General features: G+C 40.0%; 1 protein-coding gene across 50 annotated transcripts in view; it reads left to right on the top strand.

The window, feature by feature from the left end:
* The window catches only part of DOCK9 (dedicator of cytokinesis 9), a 281426-nt gene that overhangs the window by 222608 nt on the left and 37706 nt on the right, over positions 1–21112 (top strand). For 18 of the 50 annotated variants that reach the window (XM_072760931.1, XM_026003684.2, XM_072760920.1 and 15 more), the window contains 7 exons: positions 2083–2197; positions 5547–5613; positions 7121–7168; positions 10657–10700; positions 16328–16443; positions 20522–20659; positions 20773–20955. In XM_072760931.1, the coding sequence (XP_072617032.1) occupies positions 2083–2197; positions 5547–5613; positions 7121–7168; positions 10657–10700; positions 16328–16443; positions 20522–20659; positions 20773–20955 (711 nt within the window). Of the gene's footprint in view, positions 1–2082; positions 2198–5546; positions 5614–7120; positions 7169–9996; positions 10134–10656; positions 10701–16327; positions 16444–20521; positions 20660–20772; positions 20956–21112 lie in introns of all 50 variants that reach the window. The other 32 variants (XM_072760929.1, XM_072760924.1, XM_072760905.1 and 29 more) reach the window with 2 other exon arrangements.

Genomic DNA, 21112 nt, shown 5'->3' with positions numbered 1-21112 from the left:
CTCTAATTCCTGTTTCCAAGATTTCACATCAGGGCAGTGTTTACAGTGGAGGACCTTGAGCAAATAGTTTTGGTAGGTTGGACAGGTAGGGAGATCAAAATGCCACTCATTTAGAATCTCCATGATCTGTATGCCAGAGAATATCATTTATACACAGTTAATCCATGCAAGGTATTTGGTCCAGAGCCAGCTCCAGGCAAATGAATCGATTATCTAGATGATTCAGGGATAAGGCTTTATTGGAAACCTGCTCACACTCATATCGCCACCACAACACATCCTCCTTGTATTTAACATATTTTCTTGAAATAATCAAGGGTCAGACTGTTTGGACCTTCATGGGAATGGATAAAGCTTGAATTTAAACCTGGAACAAAAAAAAAAAAAAAAACAAAAACAAAAAAAACCTGGAACAATGATAGATTGGTTTTGCCCTAGCCACTGTTTTCCTAAGTTATTTCAGGTTATAGGCAAGCACACATACCAACAAACTCAGGGACGTATTTCTAGTTCTCAGAAGCATGGAAAAGGACCTTCTTGTGCATCATGTTTGTAATCGTACCTGTATTTCTGTGGCTGGCAATGAAACGGTTATCCTTCAGTGCAATTCTGTTAGAAGCGCGAGCATTTCAGAGTGGGTGTGTGTCATGATGTGTTGAATTTTTCCCTTGACTGTGACTTGCCTTCACGTGTAGAGTGAGAAGCTGCTCAGAAGGCATTCTGCTTGTGTCATACGCAGTGCTGGAGAGGAGGAAGAGAGCTGCCAGCCAGCCAGGAAAAACCGGGTCACTGTGGATTTTTCCCTTCTAACAATTCCAACTTTGCCAGAGGAAACTTTGCATGCTGCACCTTCCCTCACACTACAAGAAGTACTGGGTTCTCCTAGTGGCCCTGGCGAAGTGGGTGGGCGAAACGATGCACCCGCACCACAGTTTTGCCACTAACTGCACCTGTATTTCTTCCTATGATAAAAATACTCATGTCTGTTATTAATTAAATCTGTTTACTGTGTATTTTTTTTTTTCAATTGCCTCCCCAGTACCTTAAATGACAGACTATTTTTAATGGATCTTTCTGCTTTGGTATTTGGCAAAAAAACAAATTCCTGATTTCTTTTTTTTTTTTTAAGATTTTATTTATTTGTTCATGAAAGACACAGAGAGAGGCAGAAACATAGGCAGAGGGAGAAGCAGGGAGCCTGATGCGGAACTTGATCCCAGGACCCCGGGATCACGCCCTGAGCCAAAGGCAGGTGCTCAACCACTGAGCCACCCAGGCATCCCACAAATTCCTGATTTCAATTGGAAATATAACTTGGAAATTTTTTAAATCTCCTGTGTTTTTATCAGGAGATGAGATTCTTGTTTTTTTGTTTTTCAGTGTGAACCCCTTAAACCTGAAACTTGCTCTCTAGTGGCAAAACTGCTCTTACCCTGTACGCTGTGCTTTCTGAAGTTTGCAGTGTTGAGCTAAGCTGATGAGGGGAATGATCTCATCAGTTTAGGGTCTTTGGCCAAGCTCTGCTGAGGTGTCCCTATTGCGTACCTGCCTATTGGTTCCCCCGGGGTGCCCCACAATGTCAGCTGAATGACAGGGACTCAGCCCCAGGCTTTCATGGCTGGTACACAACAGGAGTGTAGATTTTATTTGTTCTCTCAGCCACTGTTGTTCTCCTGAGGATATGGTTGGATCTGCGGTGTCTTCCGACTCATCATTTCTCTCTTTGATCCTAGCACACATACTTTTTTGCATGAGATGATACTTGGCATTTCAGAACTAAGCTGGTATCTACAGCTATGGTTGTCTAGTTTGAAAAGTCTGTGCCTGCTGGCTTGTCTCTTAGGAAAGTATGCAAACAAGTCAGAGCTTCTGTGAACTAGCACCTATGTGTGTATTTGGTGAAGGTGTGCCTGTGGTTTCTCAACAAGTGAGTTATACCTTCCAGTTTGTGTAGTTTGACTCAATTCTAAGAATCTTTGTCTTCCAAGGGAGAAAAATGAACCTAATTTTGTTTTACCTATAACGAGGGATTTATGGATTTTTTTAAAAAATCACATGTATTTCTTTTTTTTTTTTTTTCAGCACCAACAAAGTGGCACTTTGGGAAATTCTGTGGTTCGTTGTGACAAACTTGACCAGTCCGAGATTAAAAGCCTGCTGATGTGTTTCCTCTACATCTTAAAAAGCATGTCTGATGGTAGGTGAAAGCGAAGATACTGTTTTTACTTTATTTCAGTATTTGGTTTCTTTTTTAAAACTTATAATTGCTTGAAAGATAGAAGGACTTAAAAGGCTTTTCTTCCTCATTTGAAATACATGTTAATTTACTAAGTGTAGCAGAAATAAAAGTCTTAATTTGGAAAAAGATTTTTACTAATTATTCTAGAAAGTGAGTTCTAAAATGTGCATGGGCCATTTAAAAGTTTTTTTATTAAACTCAGACCTATCATCGTAAATAAAGGAGACAGAAGCAGATTAACGAGGTAGCCTTTGATTTAATAATAAATAATAAAAAATATAATAATTTAATTTTCCAAACAAACTTACTGGCAACTTGCATAACTTTATTAGGCTCTTGAATTAGAATATTTAGCGTTGGGGAACCCAAGCATCTCTTCCATGTAGAGTGTATCTGACATTCCTGGCTTTAACTGGAAGTGAGATGCGACTTTTTAGTTTTCTGATGGAATTCATGGTATCCTAGTAGATTAAGTTTCTGGTGAAGGGTTTGACAACCATAATTTTTAATAGAATAAAACTTGTAAATATCCATGATAGGGCATTTCAACTCTGCTTTTGTGATATAAGCAATCACATGAAATTGCGCCATGGTACGACGTCACATTTCTTATCTTATTTTCACTGCAACGTATCAGAAAGTATCCTGTGAAATGTATTGAGTGAAGGTGAGGTCTTTTGAAAACAAAATGCTGAAGGCCTCTCATGCTGCCTATGTTTGGTGGCAGTGTCGGCCTTAAACATCCAGTGGAAGGGATTTCTGCCTGAAAATAGTGTTTCTTTTGTATCAAGTTTTCATTTGTGCAACATTAATAGCCTGACCTTAGTACTCAGATATTAGGAACCACATACCTGTACTTAAAAATGCTTCAGGACTGGATTATTATTCTGTCAATTTGTTACTTTAAAATAGCTTTTTAAAAAACAACAGATAAGATTTTCCTTGATGATGACCAAATAGCAAAGCACTGGGCACTTATTCTGATATTTGGGTTATAAAGTTGAAATTCTTCCCTTAGCGTCAAAAGTTCTGAACTTCATATCGTGGTAGTGAGTTTTAGCCAGCTTTGTAATTCTGTTTTTTCCTTTGCTGAAAGTTTTCCTTAAAATATATTGTTTCAAATAATAAATATGATATATAACTACATGGTATATATCATATAAATATGATATTTAGAACAAAACTACTTTTTTAAGAACATAACTACCAGAAGTTTTGCATCCAAGTGAAAGTTATGCTTTGAAGGCAGCCCTCTGGAAGGCCATGCATATACTTTAAAAATGCAGTGACCTCTTCAAAACAGTTTTAGAGCTTTAAAAAAAAATTACTTTTAAGTTAAAAATTTTCCTTCTTTTTATAATTTGACTTTTTGTGTGTGTTGTGTTTAAGGAATCTTCACATACTCCCAGAGTCATAAAGATATTCTTGTATATTTTCTTTAAAAGTGGTATTATTCAAATTTTCACATTTAAATCTTATGATCTACTTGGACTTGATTCTTGGATATGGTATGGGGTGGAGGAGAAATTGCCTTCAGAATAGTTTAACAGATAGATAACCAAAGTCAACTGTGTAACTCTACAGCCACTCCTTCCCTTTTCCCCCATTCAAGGAGCATCTTCTACAGGGTAGGCCCCTCCCGCCTTCATAGAGGTTAGCGGTCTTCCCCCTTCTCAGTCAATAGTCTCGGCCTCAGCCAATAGCCAAGAGTAAGGAAAGGCAGCATGGCGCCCCTTGGCTGGCCAGCCAGTTGTGTGCTGGGGTGACCACAGATATCTGCAAGTTGCCCCAGAGAGGTCCTCCTTTGTTCTCTTGGCTCCCTGGTTTCTCACCACATGAGGATGACCAGCCTCAGAGTCTGTCCCTCTGGATTGTAAACTCAGAATTCCTGAAAGATGGGAGCTCACTGACCCACCCTTGTTACTGGTCTAATAATAAACTAAACGTGGCTTTTAAAATCAGGTGTACTTGATTTAAATCCTCATTCCACCATGATTCTTTAGGCTGGTGATTGGGAAGACTACTTGACTTCTCTGAACCTTCCTGAGCTTATCTGTAAATTGGAACGCTGCCTCTGATTATGGTGGCGATTCACATATGATAGGTGTGCAATCGTGAGACTACCTAGCACAATACTCGCGCCTAACAGATTCTCCATGTGTATCTCATGGCTTCTCCTGTCACTGTTCTTGACAAGTATGGAGTAAAAAGTCCATGGCCATGTGCCTTCATGAGCCATCAGCATCTCTGCAGACACACTCTCACTCACCTCAGGCCCCAAAACTCAGTGGCTTTTCTCCCTGAGGGAAATCTCTTCACCAGTTTCTCAGTCTAAAATGTAAGAATGCAAAAATGTTTAACTATCAAATGATAACCGTCTCTTTGCAATTCTTCAAAGTTAAGGGTCATACGCAGAGAATGCTTCCTGTTAAATGGATTTGTAGGATTTGCCTTTACTAAAAATATGCCAGGTTATCCTGATGCAGAGCAGGTGTGAGTGTGACTCCTTCATCGAGAGTATACATCATCATTATGCTGGTCCACAGGAACTTGTATATCCTGCTTGTTTGGGAAGCTATTTGGCAATATCTGTCAAAAATTTAAACGCACATAACATTTGACATGGCTGTTTTATTTCTGAGAATATTTATCCTATAGATGTAGTTGGACAAGTGTGCAAACATCCATGTAAAAGGATATTCTTCTGAGCATAATTTAAAGTAGCCAAAGATTACAGGGGAAAACAAGTAAATGTGTATCAGCAAGGAACTGGCTAACTCAGTTATACTGCATTCATGGAAAGGAATATCAGGCAACTTGAAAATAGTTTGGAATAGATCGAAGCTATACTGTTGAATTAAAACTCAAAGGAAAAACAGCGTGTGCAGCATGTATGCTTTCATTTCTGTATGTATGTGTTAGGAAGAGAGTACTTACGTATATACAAGAGTTTTCAACAGATTCCTTACTGGAGAGAGATTCTGTAGTCATCCAAGAGAGATCCTAACTTGAGATTATTTGCCTACTTATATTGTTTGAAATTTCTAATGCATTTAAGAGCACATTATACAAGTTAAATATGTACTATAAAGTGCTAGGTGATGCATGATGAAATTAAAGTTCAGGTGTTCAAATATAGCTTCTTTAAATTAAATATGCATGTTGTTTATGTTACTGGTATATAGATTGGTCACTGTAATTTCTTTGATCAGCTATTAAAAGGTTTGAGTTTATATTCCAAAATCTCTTCCCCATCCCCTCATGTATATACCTCATGATTCTGACCAAAATAATGTTTACTTTTTAGATGCTTTGTTTACATATTGGAACAAGGCTTCAACATCTGAACTTATGGATTTTTTTACAATATCTGAGTGAGTAGTTCTGTTTTGCTCATTGCCTCTTGATTCTTCCTGGCTAATTGAGAAGTGTGAACAGTACTATGTAGTTGAGTCAGGAATGTGGTATATTCACATGCACATTTACTTTTTTAAGATCTTTTTTCCTGGACCTGACCCCAGTACCTGCTCTTAGGAGTACATGACTCAGTAAGCAGTGACCAACCCTAAGTTATTAGATATGTAGTTGTTATGGATGAGAGCTTATGTGTACAAAGCATTTGAATAAAATAACACAATAGTTGAATTGGGTGGATGCTACATTTCTAAGTTGAATCTAACTTAGCTCAAGCAGATGTAAAAACAGACAAAAATTGCTACCATTTTTAAATGTAAGTGAAATCTTACATTTTATCTATATGACCTCACTTTATCTCTTCAATCTAAGTTTCTGATTTCCTTTAAGCTCTTTGCTTTAAAAGAACATGAATCCACAATCCTTTATCCAAATTGCTGGGTTGAGGATATGTGGGGACTCAGCTTTTTTTTTTTTTTTTTTTTTCCAGTGGGACTCAGCTTTAATAGCTGTGGGGGGACTCAGTCAGTTAAGTGTCTGACTCTTGATCTCAGCTCAGGTTTTGATCTCAGGGTTGTGAGTTTAAAAAACAACAACAACAACAAAACTTACTGGGGCCAGATGACTTTCCAAATCCATAATTTTTAGCAGTTTTAGCAGAATCTTAGTACCCCACAATCAAACATGTTATTGTTATTACAGTAAAAACTATTTCTGCAGTACTGTGATTACTCACAATAATTGGGTAAATTATAAGTAGCTTTATATCTCTGAGAGATATAAAAGTCATGATTTTGTTGCTGAATATATTTGCAGAAACTCAGGTGGAGTTCGGAGCTTTGTGCATTTTGGATTATGGTCTTGGTTTCATGGTCTCATGATTGTTCTCTCTGCTAATTTAAAAGTGTGAGAGACAGATGAGATTCAGCACCAGAAGAACTTACTGGACATTATTGTAACTACTAAATTATTAAATATATGATTTTTTTAAAAAATCAATATTGTGGATATATTAAACCAAAAAACCAGGTACTTGATGTCTGTAAGGGACCGGTCCATTTAGAAAAGCCAAAAGAGGGAGCTCCTTGTGCAGAATGGACGAGGACAAATTAACAACTGGAAATAGTGCACCAGTACTTTCTGTCGTGATTTCTGAGGCAAACTGCCTAAGTCAACGTCTAAACCCTGAGCCATTGGACAATCCTGTTGGTCCCAGGCCTTTATTTGTGGCTTTAACCATGTCGCACAATACCGATAGCTCAGCATGGTGCCTCCCCTGTAGTGTTAGTAATTTTCTCTGGGTGAGAGAGACCTGCCCAAGAATTTCTGAACACCTGAAGTAAGAGGCTAGTGGTAGGTGTAAGAGTTTATCAAATGGATTGTTGCTGATGGGTTTAAATAATAAACAATGTATTGGAAACCATTTTATTTTCATGTTTTCCTAACAGTCTTTAATTCTGTTTGCAGAGTCTGCTTACACCAGTTCCAGTACATGGGGAAGCGATATATAGCCAGGTACTGTGGGGGTTTAGTTTGAAGTGTGCGTCATTCTCTGTATCACTTGGCTCTGAATATGTGGAAATTGTCATCTGTGATGATTGGCAGTTGGAAATCTCATCAACAGCCATGATGTCTTTGGACTGCGACCATCAAATCTGGTGGCATCTTTCGCCTACATTCCTACACTCCTTCTGTCTCATTTTGCCTCATGTACATCTCTTGGAAGTATTTCCCTTCATGGCCTGCTGCTGCACTTGTTTGCTTCCTTCCACGTGCTCCCCCAGATTCTGTTTCCGTGTCCCCTCTCTCTCCTCTCGGCTCCTCCAGCTGTGTCTTCTCATTCCTTTGTCCTCCTCCAGTGCTTTCTCCACCCCTATTTGACTTTTAGAGGTCACTTTTTCCCATGCCTTCTCCCAGCTACAAAGATATTAATTTCTCACTTAATAAAAAACATTTCCTTTTTTTTCTTCGTGAAAGAATGTATTCAGTCCACCTCAGATTTGTTCCATAAAAACTATCTGTACCATGGAGTCTTTTTTTTTTTTAAGATTGTATTTATTTATTCATGAGAGACACAGAGAGAGAGAGAGAGAGAGGCAGAAACACAGGCAGAGGGAGAAGCAGGCTCCACGCAGGGAGCCTGACGTGGGACTCCATCCAAGATCTCCAGGATCAGGCTCTGGGCTGAAGGTGGCGCTAAACTGCTGAGCCACCCGGGATGCCCTGTACCATGGAGTCTTACTCCAGATAAGCTCTACCAAGCTCCCACCTGGAGCCTAACTCCAGATAAGCTGTCCATGCCCTGCTTTTGTCTGGCCAGACTCAACTTTTGGTTGAGTCTTACAAATCCTCATTGCCCTGTCCCACACCACACTCTCAGATCCATACTGAGTTCAAGGGAAGCTAGAAACTCATTGCAGGGGGTACCCACGCAGCTCCTTCTCTGAGGCATTTCTTTAGAGCATGTCTCGTCCTTCCCAAGTTCTCATCTGCCCTGTGGCTGCACGGTGCGTCTGGATCTGTTTTGTCCGTGTTGCGTGTCTGTGATTATGTATTTATATGGTTGGTCTAAGGATCCTATTTTTCTATTGTTATCATTTTTAACAGTTTATTTCTAAGTAAACATATTTCCATTTTAGGAAACACTTAAAATTTAGTCGTTATTGAGTTTCTTTTTCCTTTTATCTATAATTCTGTTTTACAGCAATGAAACAGGAAAGAGATTATTTAAGACTATTTGAGCATGGAGATTTTACTTTTTATGTTAACATTGTTCTTTTTCTTGGGACATTTGAGAAATTGCAGAATTATGTTTAATGTTCAATAAAAGTTTGTGGGGTTTTTTTTTGAAAGAGCTGATTTAGAGAGCATATTTTATGCTTTCATCCTATTTGTATTTATTTTTAACTAAAATGCAGTGGCACTTAAAATTCTCTCATTTTAACTTTTTTTTTTTATTGTAACAGTAAATTTTACATTTGCACTTTTGAGTACCAAATGCAAGTATATACAGGGTGACCTTATACAGTAACACCTCGCACCCCAAATTTATTCCCTTTGACTTCGCCCCGTGAAGATGGGCAGACAGTGTATTTGTAACTGGAAGGCACTGTGCCCAGCAAGCTTCACGGTCTTCTTGCAGTAACTGTCACTTACAGAACAGGATGGCATTTGGAGAGTGTTGTGCAAAATAGGATGATATGCTTCGGAGCTGAACATGGTGCGTGTGGGAAGCTGAAGATTTCTGCCCAACAAAATATTTTAGAATTGGGTTTTGTGTAACTGTGAACTTACTTTTTTTAAGGGCTACAAATTTAATTTTTAAAAAAGATTTCCTGACTTTATAAGCCCCCTGTATATATTTGCATGTAAAAGTGTGCTTCCTTGGGCTATCCTAAAAATAGATGGGCATAGGAAGGCGGAGGCAGGAGGTGGTGTAACTTGTTATGTGCATTGTGGAAAGATGTGCCGTGCTTTATAGAAGATTCACTTGGTCTCTGCTACGTGTGACAAGGATCCTGAGCAGTTATCTAAATGCTGTCAGTGTCTGCCCTCTGTGGCAGTCTGGTCTGATGAATACTGCGTTTTCTCATTGTGTCCCTCTGAAATCACCCAGCAGCATGTTGCCCGATGATACTCCATGCATGCCCTGTTCTACTCCACACAATAACACAGTGAGGGAGACGGTTGGCTACGGGCTGGGGGACAGGTGTCATTCCAGCACGGGTCTCATTTTTCATCTGCTCTGGTGATGGTACACAGTAGGAAGTTAGCTGTTTGATTGCTAACCCAGATCACTTTTCTATTTTCTTTGACTGCTGACAAGTTTAACAAAGGGTGTGGCTCTTCTCCTTCCTGTCTGGGTAAGAATAAAGGTGTTAAACCACCTCATATACCCTCTCATTGCATGTTTGTTCTGTTTCTTCCAATGCATTATTCTCATTAAAAACAATTTTTTTTTTTGCTCTTTAATAATACGTATAATCTGAAAAGATTCATGGTGTTTGGCAGTTGTCAGAACTCTAACCCTTAGCACCACATCAGACCGATGCTCCAGTTTTTTAAAAGCAGCATCTCTAAAGTACTTTCTAAAAACTGAAAAGTTCCCTGCTTTGGCTTGGTTTTTGCTTCCTCATCATCAGGTGTGTGGCTGTGAACCTTTTTAAGAGCTGCCGCCTGTGTGTGCATCCCTGGCTCACCCGGCCCCAGGCAGGCCGTGCTGTTCCTGGTTGGCATGTGGCTGGTCCCCTTCGTGCTATGTCCTGGCCTCACTAACCTTCCTCGTTTCGCTGCAGTGTAACAAGTCTAACTTTTGCTTCTATCCCATTTCACTCATGTTGCAGGAACCAGGAGGGGTTGGGACCCATAGTTCATGATCGAAAATCTCAGACCTTGCCTGTTTCCCGTAACAGAACAGGAATGATGCATGCCAGATTGCAGCAGCTGGGCAGCCTGGATAACTCTCTCACTTTTAACCACAGTAAGTCCCATGACATACCATCGTAACAGCCAACCATCTCATGTGACATCTCAGAGGGGAGAGTCCCAGGCCACACCACACCACATCACCAACTTGACTTTCCTTCCAGCTCAGAGCAAGTGGGATGAAGAGCTCGTGGTGAAATTTCCTTCTTTGGAAGAGAGTGACACAATGTGGAACGTGGTCATCTGCAAAAGCAGACCTAAAAGTGCTGGACCCTTTGTCCCAACCACTCTGTTCAGTATTTCTTAACGTAAAATTCGGCAGCTTTGACAGCCAGATGTTCTCTGATATTTATAATTTAATATTTGGATTGTCCCTGTGCAAGTCCCAAGGCCATCTGGGACGGGTTTCTTTCATTCTTCTGAGCCCAGGATGTAGCTGATCAAGTGTCCACATTCTGACATTCCAGCCTTGAATGTATGTTAATCCTTAAAACTGCTGTGAAAAACATAAAGCCCGTGAATCAATTTGTGAGGGTGCGGAAAAGCCAATAACAAAGTGACTTTTTCTGTGTTTTCAGTGTGAGAAAGATATCAAGTGTGCTTGGAATTTCTGTAGACAATGGTAAGATTTAATCAGGTTGAAGTCTGCTTACGAGGCCGCTTCACTTGCAAACCGAGACCTTCTTGTTCATCTTGCCTTCCTAACTTTGGGGCTTTCTAACTTCACGATAGAGGTTCTACCAAAAAGTGGGAGTGTGTTTTTAATTTACTTTCTTCACATCATCAGAGGGGACATGCCATCATGTACTGTTTCTAGAAACTTACATGTCTCATCTCCTTGAGGGTTTCTCAAAGCAGAAAACCTAAAAGACATCAACCATGTAGCATTTTAAAACTAATGCCATAATTTATAATAATACCATTTCTGTTAGTGATGTGTTCTCTGAACTGTTTCATCTTTTCTCCAAACATAGCATAGCTAGTTATTGTTTTATGTAGATAGCTATCCTCGCTCCAAGCAATGCCTTTGATACATAGTTATTAATATCTTCTCACCATTTCTAATCATATGAATTCTACTTACTGTGGTCTTCATACCTCTTTCTCTGTATAGGCTAAGAGAAAAGACAATATTCCTGGTGCTTTAGAATTATCATAGTTCAGAGTCAGAAGGCCAAGGAATTGAAATAAGGCAGCTACCCACTCTTCCACCCCAACAAAGTTAAATGTAATGGATATAGACTATATAAAATTCTAAGCTGAATTTAGATCAGTACTATATTTGCCTGCCACACGCTGAAATCGGTAGCATACGAGAACTAGTTCTGAGTCCTCTACTCACCTCCAGAATGTACGTTCATGACACATCTCAGGCGACAGTACTTGATTTTTCCACATCTTGTCTGCTAAGGCTTTTTCTAGCTCTGCAGACAAGGAGTCGAAACAAAAAAGGACTTTTGCTATTCTTAGTTTTCATGTCCTGTTTAGCGAGCAGAAATTGAATTCTCACTTCTGCAGGCTTGCTAACACTGCCTTTGCCCATATAGTTTATAACACAGGTCTGTTATAACAGACCTATCTTATATGTATATCTTGCACGTTACATCCATATTGTCTCACTATCAGTTGAAATCAATATTTAAAATTTAAAGCACTTAAAAAAATCAGCAGATCAAGTCCCCAGCTCCAAAGATAATCATTTATGAAATGCAGAAAACAAAAGTAAAATGAATGATCAACACATGAATATATAACCTCAATCCACAAAGACAAACACCAGCTCCTCCCACTGCAAACAGATTTTGCGATGGTGGCTTGAATTGGAGGAGAGACAGCTGGCTGTGTTTTGCAGCCAAGCACCATATTGCTAACGTGATCGATTCCCATTCTCTCTTCCTGCTACCCACAGGGTCCTTCCTGCCTCTCCTTTTTCATTCTGCCGTTTCTGCTTCAGCCGCTTTTCAGTGACACCATCCCCATTCTGTGCTTCTCCTTCCATCTTCCCAATAAACAGTGTGTAGCCTTTTCTTTTAGGCTTCTCCTGCATTCCTACAATCCCTGCTTATCCCAAATCAGTTCTGGTGTCTCACAGTCCTTGCTGCTTCTCCTAGAACTCAGTCTCCATTTAACATCTCTAGATCTAATGATGTATCTGGGTGGTTTCAGCCTTTCCTTCTGTTAGCTTTTTGAGCTCCAAACTTCAGTTCATCCAGAAGCCACAGAGAAGACAACACATACTGTATGTATACATGTGTATGTGTGTGAGCATGTATATGTATATATACATACATGATTTGTTTACACTTATTACTTAGGTATTTTATGGGGGATTTGTAGCCATGTATGTCTTTTTAAAAGATTCCTCTTTAACAATGAATGCAATACCTTCTGTTGGGCCAACCAATAATGATGTAAATCCAGTATGTGACAGATTTGCAGAGTGCCAGAGTCTAAAATTTATTTTAGAGAAGAATAAAAATAGAGTGCCCCCCCCCAACATACACCACCTGCATTTTTTGTCTTTTTTTTTTTTTTTTTCTGAGTAGGAAAGACCTTTTCAGGCCTCAGCTTGACCAGGTGGGGGCAGCAGAGGACCGCCAGAAATTTAATCCAGCGAGGCTGTTCTCATGTCCCCTTTAGTACATCCAGGTAGAATGTGGGATAAAACACCATATGTACCTTACATGTAATCATGGCATGTATCTTTACTCTTGGATTTTGATAGGAAGTGATGAAAATGGTGAGTCCCACTGTAGCCAAATAGTCTTAAGTATTTCAAAAATACTCAGAGATAGAGGTTCAGGGTACCTGGGTGGCTCAGTTGGTTAAGTGTCTGCCCTCAGCTCAGAACATGATCTCAGGGTCCTGGGATCAAGCCCCACATCTGGCTCTCTGCTCAGCAGGAGTCTGCTTCTCCATCTCCCTCTCCCTCTGTGCTCTCTGCATATCTTGCTCTCAAATAAATAAATAAAATTTTTTTAAAAAAGGAAGAAGAAGAAGAAGATAGAGGTTCATTACATTTGGGTCATTGCCCAGGTACATGAAAAGTAAATATTTACAACATTAAAGCATCTACCTTTTTATTGTAAAGCACATCCTATTGTTTATCAACAGAAACTATTTGTGTAAAATAGCAAATTGAAAGTGATAGCTACCTGTAGAATATTTTACATAAACCACGCTGTGGGAAGGAAGCTAAGTGAGACATGTTTGCAAGTAAGTGATACATGTGCACAACATATAAAATAACACTTTGCATTTATTTTGCAGTTATATATTCCCCTAGGAATATATTAAATTCATTTGCATGATAATTCATGTTTCTCACTGGTATGATAGGAAAGAAAAGCCAGACAACAGGTAGGAGAGCATTCCTTACTTGCCCCACTGAGAAGCTGCTTAATTAGCTTCAAAAAGTTGCTGACCAGTACTTTAAGAAACTGCTTTTTCTCTTAAGACCCCTTTTTGGGTTGGCCTGTATTATGGTGACCATTGACTAAAACCTTCACTTGTGCACAACTTAGTTCTAGGCATTGAGTCAAGCAGTTTCCGTAGGAGAACTGTCCATGCAGTTCTCTACCACTTAAGACAACCTCTCCGTGCTGTCATTTATTACTTTTTTTAAAAGATTTTATTTGTTTATTCATGAGAGACACAGAGAGAGAGGCAGAGACACAGGCAGAGGGAGAAGCCGGCTCCATGCAGGGAGCCCCATGTGGGACTCGATCCCGTGACTGCAGGATCACACTCTGGGCCAAAGGCAGACATTCAACCACTGAGCCACCCAGGCATTCCCTGCCATTTATTTTTAAGGACTTTATAATAACACTAGCTCGGGAATGTTGCTGATTTTTTTGAGATAGGAGTTTAAGGAAAAGCAAAACTATAACCAATTGTGGCTTAAAAGGATCATTTCTTTTATTCTTAGGTCATTCAGACACAGGTGGACAGATTTCTGTGTAAATCTGACTGTTACCCTCAAGGAGATTAGGTAGACTATGTCAAGCCTCATGGGTGGCTTAAGAGCCTAGAGAAATTTTTTCATTGTCATGTTTCTGTACATGTATACATAATTACATAAAAACTTAATTAGCATGGCCATTGATTCTGTGTTTGAAAAACAACACATTGCCAAATTCCAGTCCTGAATAGGTCTAGATCTTCATCTAAAAGTCAGTGCTAGAAATTCTTCTGTGTGTAGGCAGCCTCATCTATAATTATCATGCCTACATATACTTTGTCAAGAAGTTACCTAGAAAAAAGAAAACATCAATTCTTTGGCAAGAAAAATATTAAAATGATCACCAAAGGAAGTTCCTTATATGATTTAACCCAGACTATAAAACTCCAGCAGCCCTCAAAGGGTCTTTTTGACCTGTGATAATCTTGGTTGGTCTAATAAAAGGTGGTGTATTTTCCCCCTTCTTGCCCCAGTTTGTGATCACTTTAGCAGTAATTAACAATCTGTTTTCCTCTTTCACCGTCTCTATCTGACCAGACAAACCACGCCAAATGAGGTGATGCCCTGGCTTACAAAGGCAATGCAATAAAATTAGTACCAAAATACATCCATCTTTCTTTCTCTGGGAGACTTCTTACCAAAAAAGCAAAAATAAAAATTCAGAACTAGCATGGCGCCACTGTGTCATGTAGCTCCACTAAGGACAGTCAACTCTGTTGCAGTGTGAAAACCATACAATCCTCAAACACATGGAGCTTCAGAATCACCCTCCTAAAAGCAAAGCAGCATCACATGAAAACACATTATGGTATTTTTAGCCTATTTTAAAAACAACTTGGTAGCTTGAAAAATCTTTGAGTCTTTTAAAAATCATTTTGTAACTCTGATGTTTATCAAAATAGAAGTAACATCATGCTAGTTGCTTTATTTTATCCTAATAATAGGTATTGTTACACAGTGATTCTGGATAAGGAATTTGGAGTGTAGTTTCTGGGTTTTTTCCTATTCCTGGCCTCAAGAAAATTCTCTAGGTTTTCTGCACTTCATTTTCCTGATCTATATACAAAATGTCCTTCTCTCTGGAGTATAAAGAAAATTACATACAACTACATAGTAAGTGTTGATTTATTTTTGCTCCTTAGAGTAGGACATTATATGATGTTTTATTTTATTGCCATCTTTCTTTGTCATCTAGATAAGTACTGTAACATCTCTGCATCCCTATATGTATTTCTGCTAATGCATATCATTTCATAATTTAATATCTCAGATTGTATATAAAGCTACATTTATGTCAGTACTAAATTGATTTTTACAGCCATATATAGAAGATATCAGTTTGTATTTAAATTATGATTCTTTAAATCCTTTCCTTTTCTTAAACTTTTCTTTCAGATATATACTGGCTTTCATGCTTTTTGATAAAGCAAGTAGGATCAGCACTATCAGCAGTGCAGTCAACTCTTGATTATCATTCATCGTTCTGGATGATAAAGAGATCTTTATGTTATCGATTTAACACTCACATGGCCATTCACCATGTGCCAGGCACTATTCTAAGAACTTCACAAATCTTAACAAAGTTAATGCTCACCACAACCCTTTGAGGTGGATACTATTACTACCCCCATTCTACAGATTAGGGAACTGAGGCATAAAGAGGTCAAATAACTTGCCCCAGGTCACACAGCTAGCAAGTGGCTGAGCTGCATTTAGGTACCAGGAGCCTGACCCTCAGCTCATTTTCTTAACCTCTGTGCTCTGCTGCCATCTCTGTCTGTGCAGGAAGCTTTGGAAATATCCCCCTCCTTCACCACTCCTCCCATCCTAACAGCTCAGCTAAGTGGCTCAATTGATTGGCTCCCATCCAGGTGCCTTCCTGGCTCCGCTATTTATCAACTGTATGACATAAGACAAGCTGTTTAGCCCTTCTGTGCCTCTGTTTCCTTATCTGCAAAAAGGGTTTAATAATGTACCTACTTCACAGGGCTGTTTTGGGATTAAATGAGCTAATACATTTAAAGTTCATAGAATCATGGCTGGCACATAGCAAGCACATAATAAATGTTTGCTGTTACTCTTTCCCTTCCAGAATTGAAAAAGAGCTCTAAACAAATGGACACATTATTAATTACCTACCCTCCTCCCACATACACCAGTGAAAAAGGGAAACAAAGCCCCAGAAGAAGCCTTCCATAAATAATCAAAAGTTGACTGTGACTATACAGTGCCACCAGCCAATCTGTCTGCAGTCACTGGGCAGTAACCTTCTGTTGTAATTCACGCAGGCTATGGCCACTCGGACGCAGATGTTCTCCATCAGTCGCTGCTGGAAGCCAACATTGCTACTGAGGTGTGCCTCACAGCTCTGGACACACTCTCTCTATTTACACTGGCATTTAAGGTTCGTATGGAACAGCTGGTCATGGTCAGTACTTTACCTCTTAAATTCATTCTGCTTGTTTAGTTGAACCAGCAAGAACTTCCTGTGTTGTATTTCTTGTTGCAGCAACTGTTTTTGCCCTGGTAAAGAAACCATAAATCCTTGACATCCCTTAATGAAACTTTTCCATGGTTAATGACTTGAATTCCCTGAAATAAAATAAAGTTTAGCTGCTCAGCGTGTGCTGCATGCTTGCAAATGATGGGAACCGTCCCTGGAGGTGGTTAACTCTTGGCCTGAAGAAAACATTCGCCTAGGGAACATGGTTTGCTGTGCCCTCAAGGATGATAAATGTGGGAACCTAATCAGAGATTTCTGCCCCTCCTACCTTTGAGAATATCCAATTGTAGCAGCAGTTAAAATTAGATATTTATATATAGAAGAGTAATAAGTACAGACACATTGACCTCTTGCAATTTAAAAAAGTCTGTTAGTAACTTCAGTGATAGAAGCATTTCAAGGATAGAAAATAAAAAGTTGCTTTGGTCTTTTATTTTTAGGTTTTAGCAAGTAATATTCAGATAGGTGGAGATGGTCATGTAAGCCACTCACTTGATTTAGGGAACCTAACACTTCCCAGTCTTGCTAAATGATTGCTTCCATTTCCAGCGAGGAAGGGGAAAATTGAATTAGTGTTAATAAGCTATGACTATCGAAACAGTGTGTTTCCAAGGATATTTGGAAAAGATAGCCAAAGTCATTTTCTGCTTTATTTATTTCTGCTTCTCATAAGGCACATTTCTTTATTAGGATACAAATAGTACCCTGATATCATGTCACTTTATTATACTATACCTTTATTCTTCTTAGCAGCCATGCCATTCATGTCCCCAGGCAATGTCATTACTAAGAGCCCAGTTGAGAGATGAGGAAATACAGACCCTAATCCAATGAGTATGGAGTATGTGGAAAGAGCAGTGTCTCTTTCCATGGAGCCTCCACTCTCGTGCCTTTCAGAGTGTGGTCCCCTGGCTAGCAGCAGCTGCAGACCCTGGGAGCTTGTTAGAAGTGCAGATTCTCAGGTCCTGACCCGGACTGGCTAAATCAGAAAGTCTAAGGGTGAAACCTGAACGCCATGGCTGGAGAACCAGTACACTATCAGAACCACGTTTGGAACCTCTTTCCATTTTCTTTGGGTGTTTTTGGTTTAGAAATGTTATACAAATAGGCAATGACATTCTTAATGTGAATATTTGCCATGTATACCTGTGTCACTGCTGAGAATCTGTAAGTCCGAAACAGCACTCTGCCTGGGCTCAGTCATGTCTCTGTGCAGGAAACCCTGGTGCTACACAGCGGGTGGAGCCTGGAACACTGGCCAGGTATAAGGGCACATACCCTATGGGTATAGTCTGGTGAGTCCAAGAGAATAGTAACAATTTTTTACTGCTCACCCTATGGTTCTCAGCCTCCTTAGAAATGCTTGCCTCATATTAAAGAAGAGTGTTCATCGAGGTTCCAGATCTCCAGTGTGGTTTTGTCTGACTCTTGGGAGAGAAACAGCACCTAATGGTCCCTGATTGTAACATTTATTGTCTGAATGTCTTTGGGAAAATTACTTTGTGTCTCCAGACCTAAGATTTCTCATTTGGAACATTAGAAGAAATAGCATCTGCCTCCTGTGGTAAGGGCTGTTGTAAATTTAAAGTAAGATGACCTTTGAAAAGACCTGCCACTTTGTGGATATAGGTCAGACTTTAGATCCCAGCTCTACCATGAGCCAGATTCTAAGCCTCAGGTGGGTTGGCTTGACATCTGGAAACCCCGATTCCCTTAACTAGAACGTGGCAAGTATGTCTGCTGTATAATGGATTGATATGAAATACCTGAAAACATCCGCCCTATGTCCGTGCCTTCCTGGCCCTATAATAAAAGGTCTCAGGAATTAGGGAGAAGATTGAGCTTTAGTGCTGAGGTAATCTCTGCCAAAATTTTATCTGCCTGTGTGCAAAAGCATTTAAAGCTCAGTGCCCCCATTAAAAAGTGGGAAGATTGGCAAATGTTACAGCATTGATGGATGTCATGCCATGCTGCAGGCTTACCTGGCCTAGATTCACAGGTTCATGAGGTCCACCAGCACACCAGCCACTGGGATCTTCCTCTACAAATAATTTACTCAGCCGCGGCATCATTTGGAGTATATTATCAGAAAAATTAAATTATTACATTGAATTAGCTGACATAAGTCGAGAAAAATCACCTTCCATAAAGATAGCCCCATTTGTTTACTCAGTCTCTTAATTGAGCACATCAAGTAAGTTGCCAAAGATAGGCAAGAAAACACATTCTTAATGAGAGAAAATGTTTGAAGAGATTTAAGCCCTGGTATTTGTTGGGTGCCTTCTGTGCCTCAGGCATTAATCTTCCCAACAGCCTGGACTGGTGGATCTTCTTATCCTCCATTTTACAGATGAGGAGATTGAGGCTGAGCTAGGTTAGGAAATCTGCCCAAGATCACTGCACACCTGGCCTGCCAAAGCTTTTGTTCTCCAACCACTAAGCCAAACATTGTGGGGAGGTGGTAGCAGCGGAGGGACAAAGAAAGAAAAGATAAGCGACATTAAGGTAGTTGAATGGTCCCATATAGAAAAAAGAGGAGAGGGGTGCCTGGGTGGCTCAGTTGGTTAAGCATCTGCTTTCAGCTCAGGTCATGATCCCAGGGCCCTGGGACTGAGCCCCACATCAGGCTCTCTGCTCAGCAGAAAGCCTGCTTCTCCCTCTCCCTCTTCCTCTGCCTGCTGTTCCCCCTGCTTGTGCTCTCTCTCTCTGTCAAATAAATAAAATCTTAAAAAAAAAAAAAAGAAAGAAAGAAAAAAAAAAAAAGAAAAGAGGAGAATATTACCAAGCACTTATGAGATGCTGATCCTGATCCTGTGCTGGGCACTTTCACATATGTTCTCTTATTTTGTAAACCAAGGTAGTTGAGTGCAGAAAAATAAGGTTCTTCTCTGGCTGTTATACAGTGTCTGTGATGAACACAATCCCAAGTCCATTCTGGCCTTTCAGTAGTTGATAATCTTTTTTAATGTGTTTACAAATTTAACCTGAGAATGTATTTTTAGCAATTCCACATTATGCCTTTTCTCAATTTGAGCTGCATGGTGAGAGTCAGTATGTGACAGTGAAGAGCACTGGGATAATTGGGTTCTTCTAGGGAGTTTGTGGTCTGCAAGGACACATGGGATTGGTAAGCCTTTGCAACTGAAACAGCTCTTCTCTAAATGAAATTCTTAAACGCAGGTAGGCACTTAACCGACTAAGGCACCAGGCGCCCCACAAACTTGCTTTTAGAGGACCTCACTTCAGTATTTTTTCCAGCCTCTTAATCAGCTCACACTTGTAATGGCACCTGTCTTTTAGAATTAAGATATCACAAAGATCACCTCTGTATTGGTTGCTGGTATACAGTAAAACTAAGTAAATAAATAGAAGCCAAGTCAGTACTGAAGAACACTTGTCCTTCAATACATGTTACGGTTTGCTAGGAAGTTTTATGATTAGTCAGTCCCTCCCTTAATAGAAAAAAGCAAGAGGCGCCTGGGTGGCTCAGTCAGTTAAGCATCCAATTCTTGATTTCAGCTCAGGTCATGATCTTGGGGTTATGAGACCGAGCCCTGCGTTGGGCTCTGTGCTCAGCGTGGAGTCTGCTTGTCCCTCTCCCCGGCTTGGGCTTGCTTCTCTCTCTCTCTCTCTCTCTCTCTCTCTCTCTCAAATAAAATAAATAACATCTTTAAAAAAGAAGAAGAAGAAGAGAAGAGAAGAGAAAAGAAAAGAAAGAAAAGAAAAAAAAGAAAAGAAAAGAAAAGAAAAGAAAAAAGAAGAGAAAAGAAAAAAACATTCCTAAGCACAAATTTAGTTACAGGCTTATTTGTACTACCTGAGGATTCTGCACTTTCCTAGAGACTCATGGCAGAGTTTGTTTAAATTATAAGTTGTCTTAGTACCTGGGGCATTTAACCTTTGAGTATGAAAATTGTATGCAGCCCCGTGGGGGTGTCTGGTGTGCCTCACTAACCAAGCTGTCCTTGTGTGTTTGAAGAACCAACTCCTGGCTGACCATGGACATAATCCTCTCATGAAAAAGGTGTTTGACGTCTACCTGTGTTTTCTTCAAAAACATCAGTCTGAAACAGCTTTAAAAAATGTCTTCACTGCCTTAAGGTCATTTATTTATAAGGTAAGCTGCTTCCTCAGGGGAAGTCATGTTGATTACCATGCTTATCTGCTTTCTACCTGGAGTTGAAGGGAGCACTGATCTCCATGTGGCTCTTGCTACTGCTGTTCACCTAGTTTCCCTCGACGTTCTACGAAGGGAGGGCAGACATGTGTGCGGCTCTGTGCTATGAGATCCTCAAGTGCTGCAACTCAAAGCTGAGCTCCATCAGAACCGAGGCCTCCCAGCTGCTATACTTCCTCATGAGGAACAATTTTGACTACACTGGGAAGAAGTCCTTTGTCCGGACACACTTGCAGGTGAGCGTAGTTTCACTTTCTGGCACAGGTGTGTTCTGTGGGGATGTCTCAGCAGGAAGACTTGTGTGACATATACTGGTTTACCTCAGTGTACATAGGGCAAGATCTGGCCTTGAGATGGAAAATTGGACAGTCCCATTTACTGGTTAGGTTTATT

The sequence above is a fragment of the Vulpes vulpes genome, chromosome 6, assembly GCF_048418805.1.
Source record: "Vulpes vulpes isolate BD-2025 chromosome 6, VulVul3, whole genome shotgun sequence".
NCBI classification, from domain to species: Eukaryota; Metazoa; Chordata; class Mammalia; order Carnivora; family Canidae; genus Vulpes; species Vulpes vulpes.
This window is presented reverse-complemented; position numbering and strand designations above follow the sequence as displayed.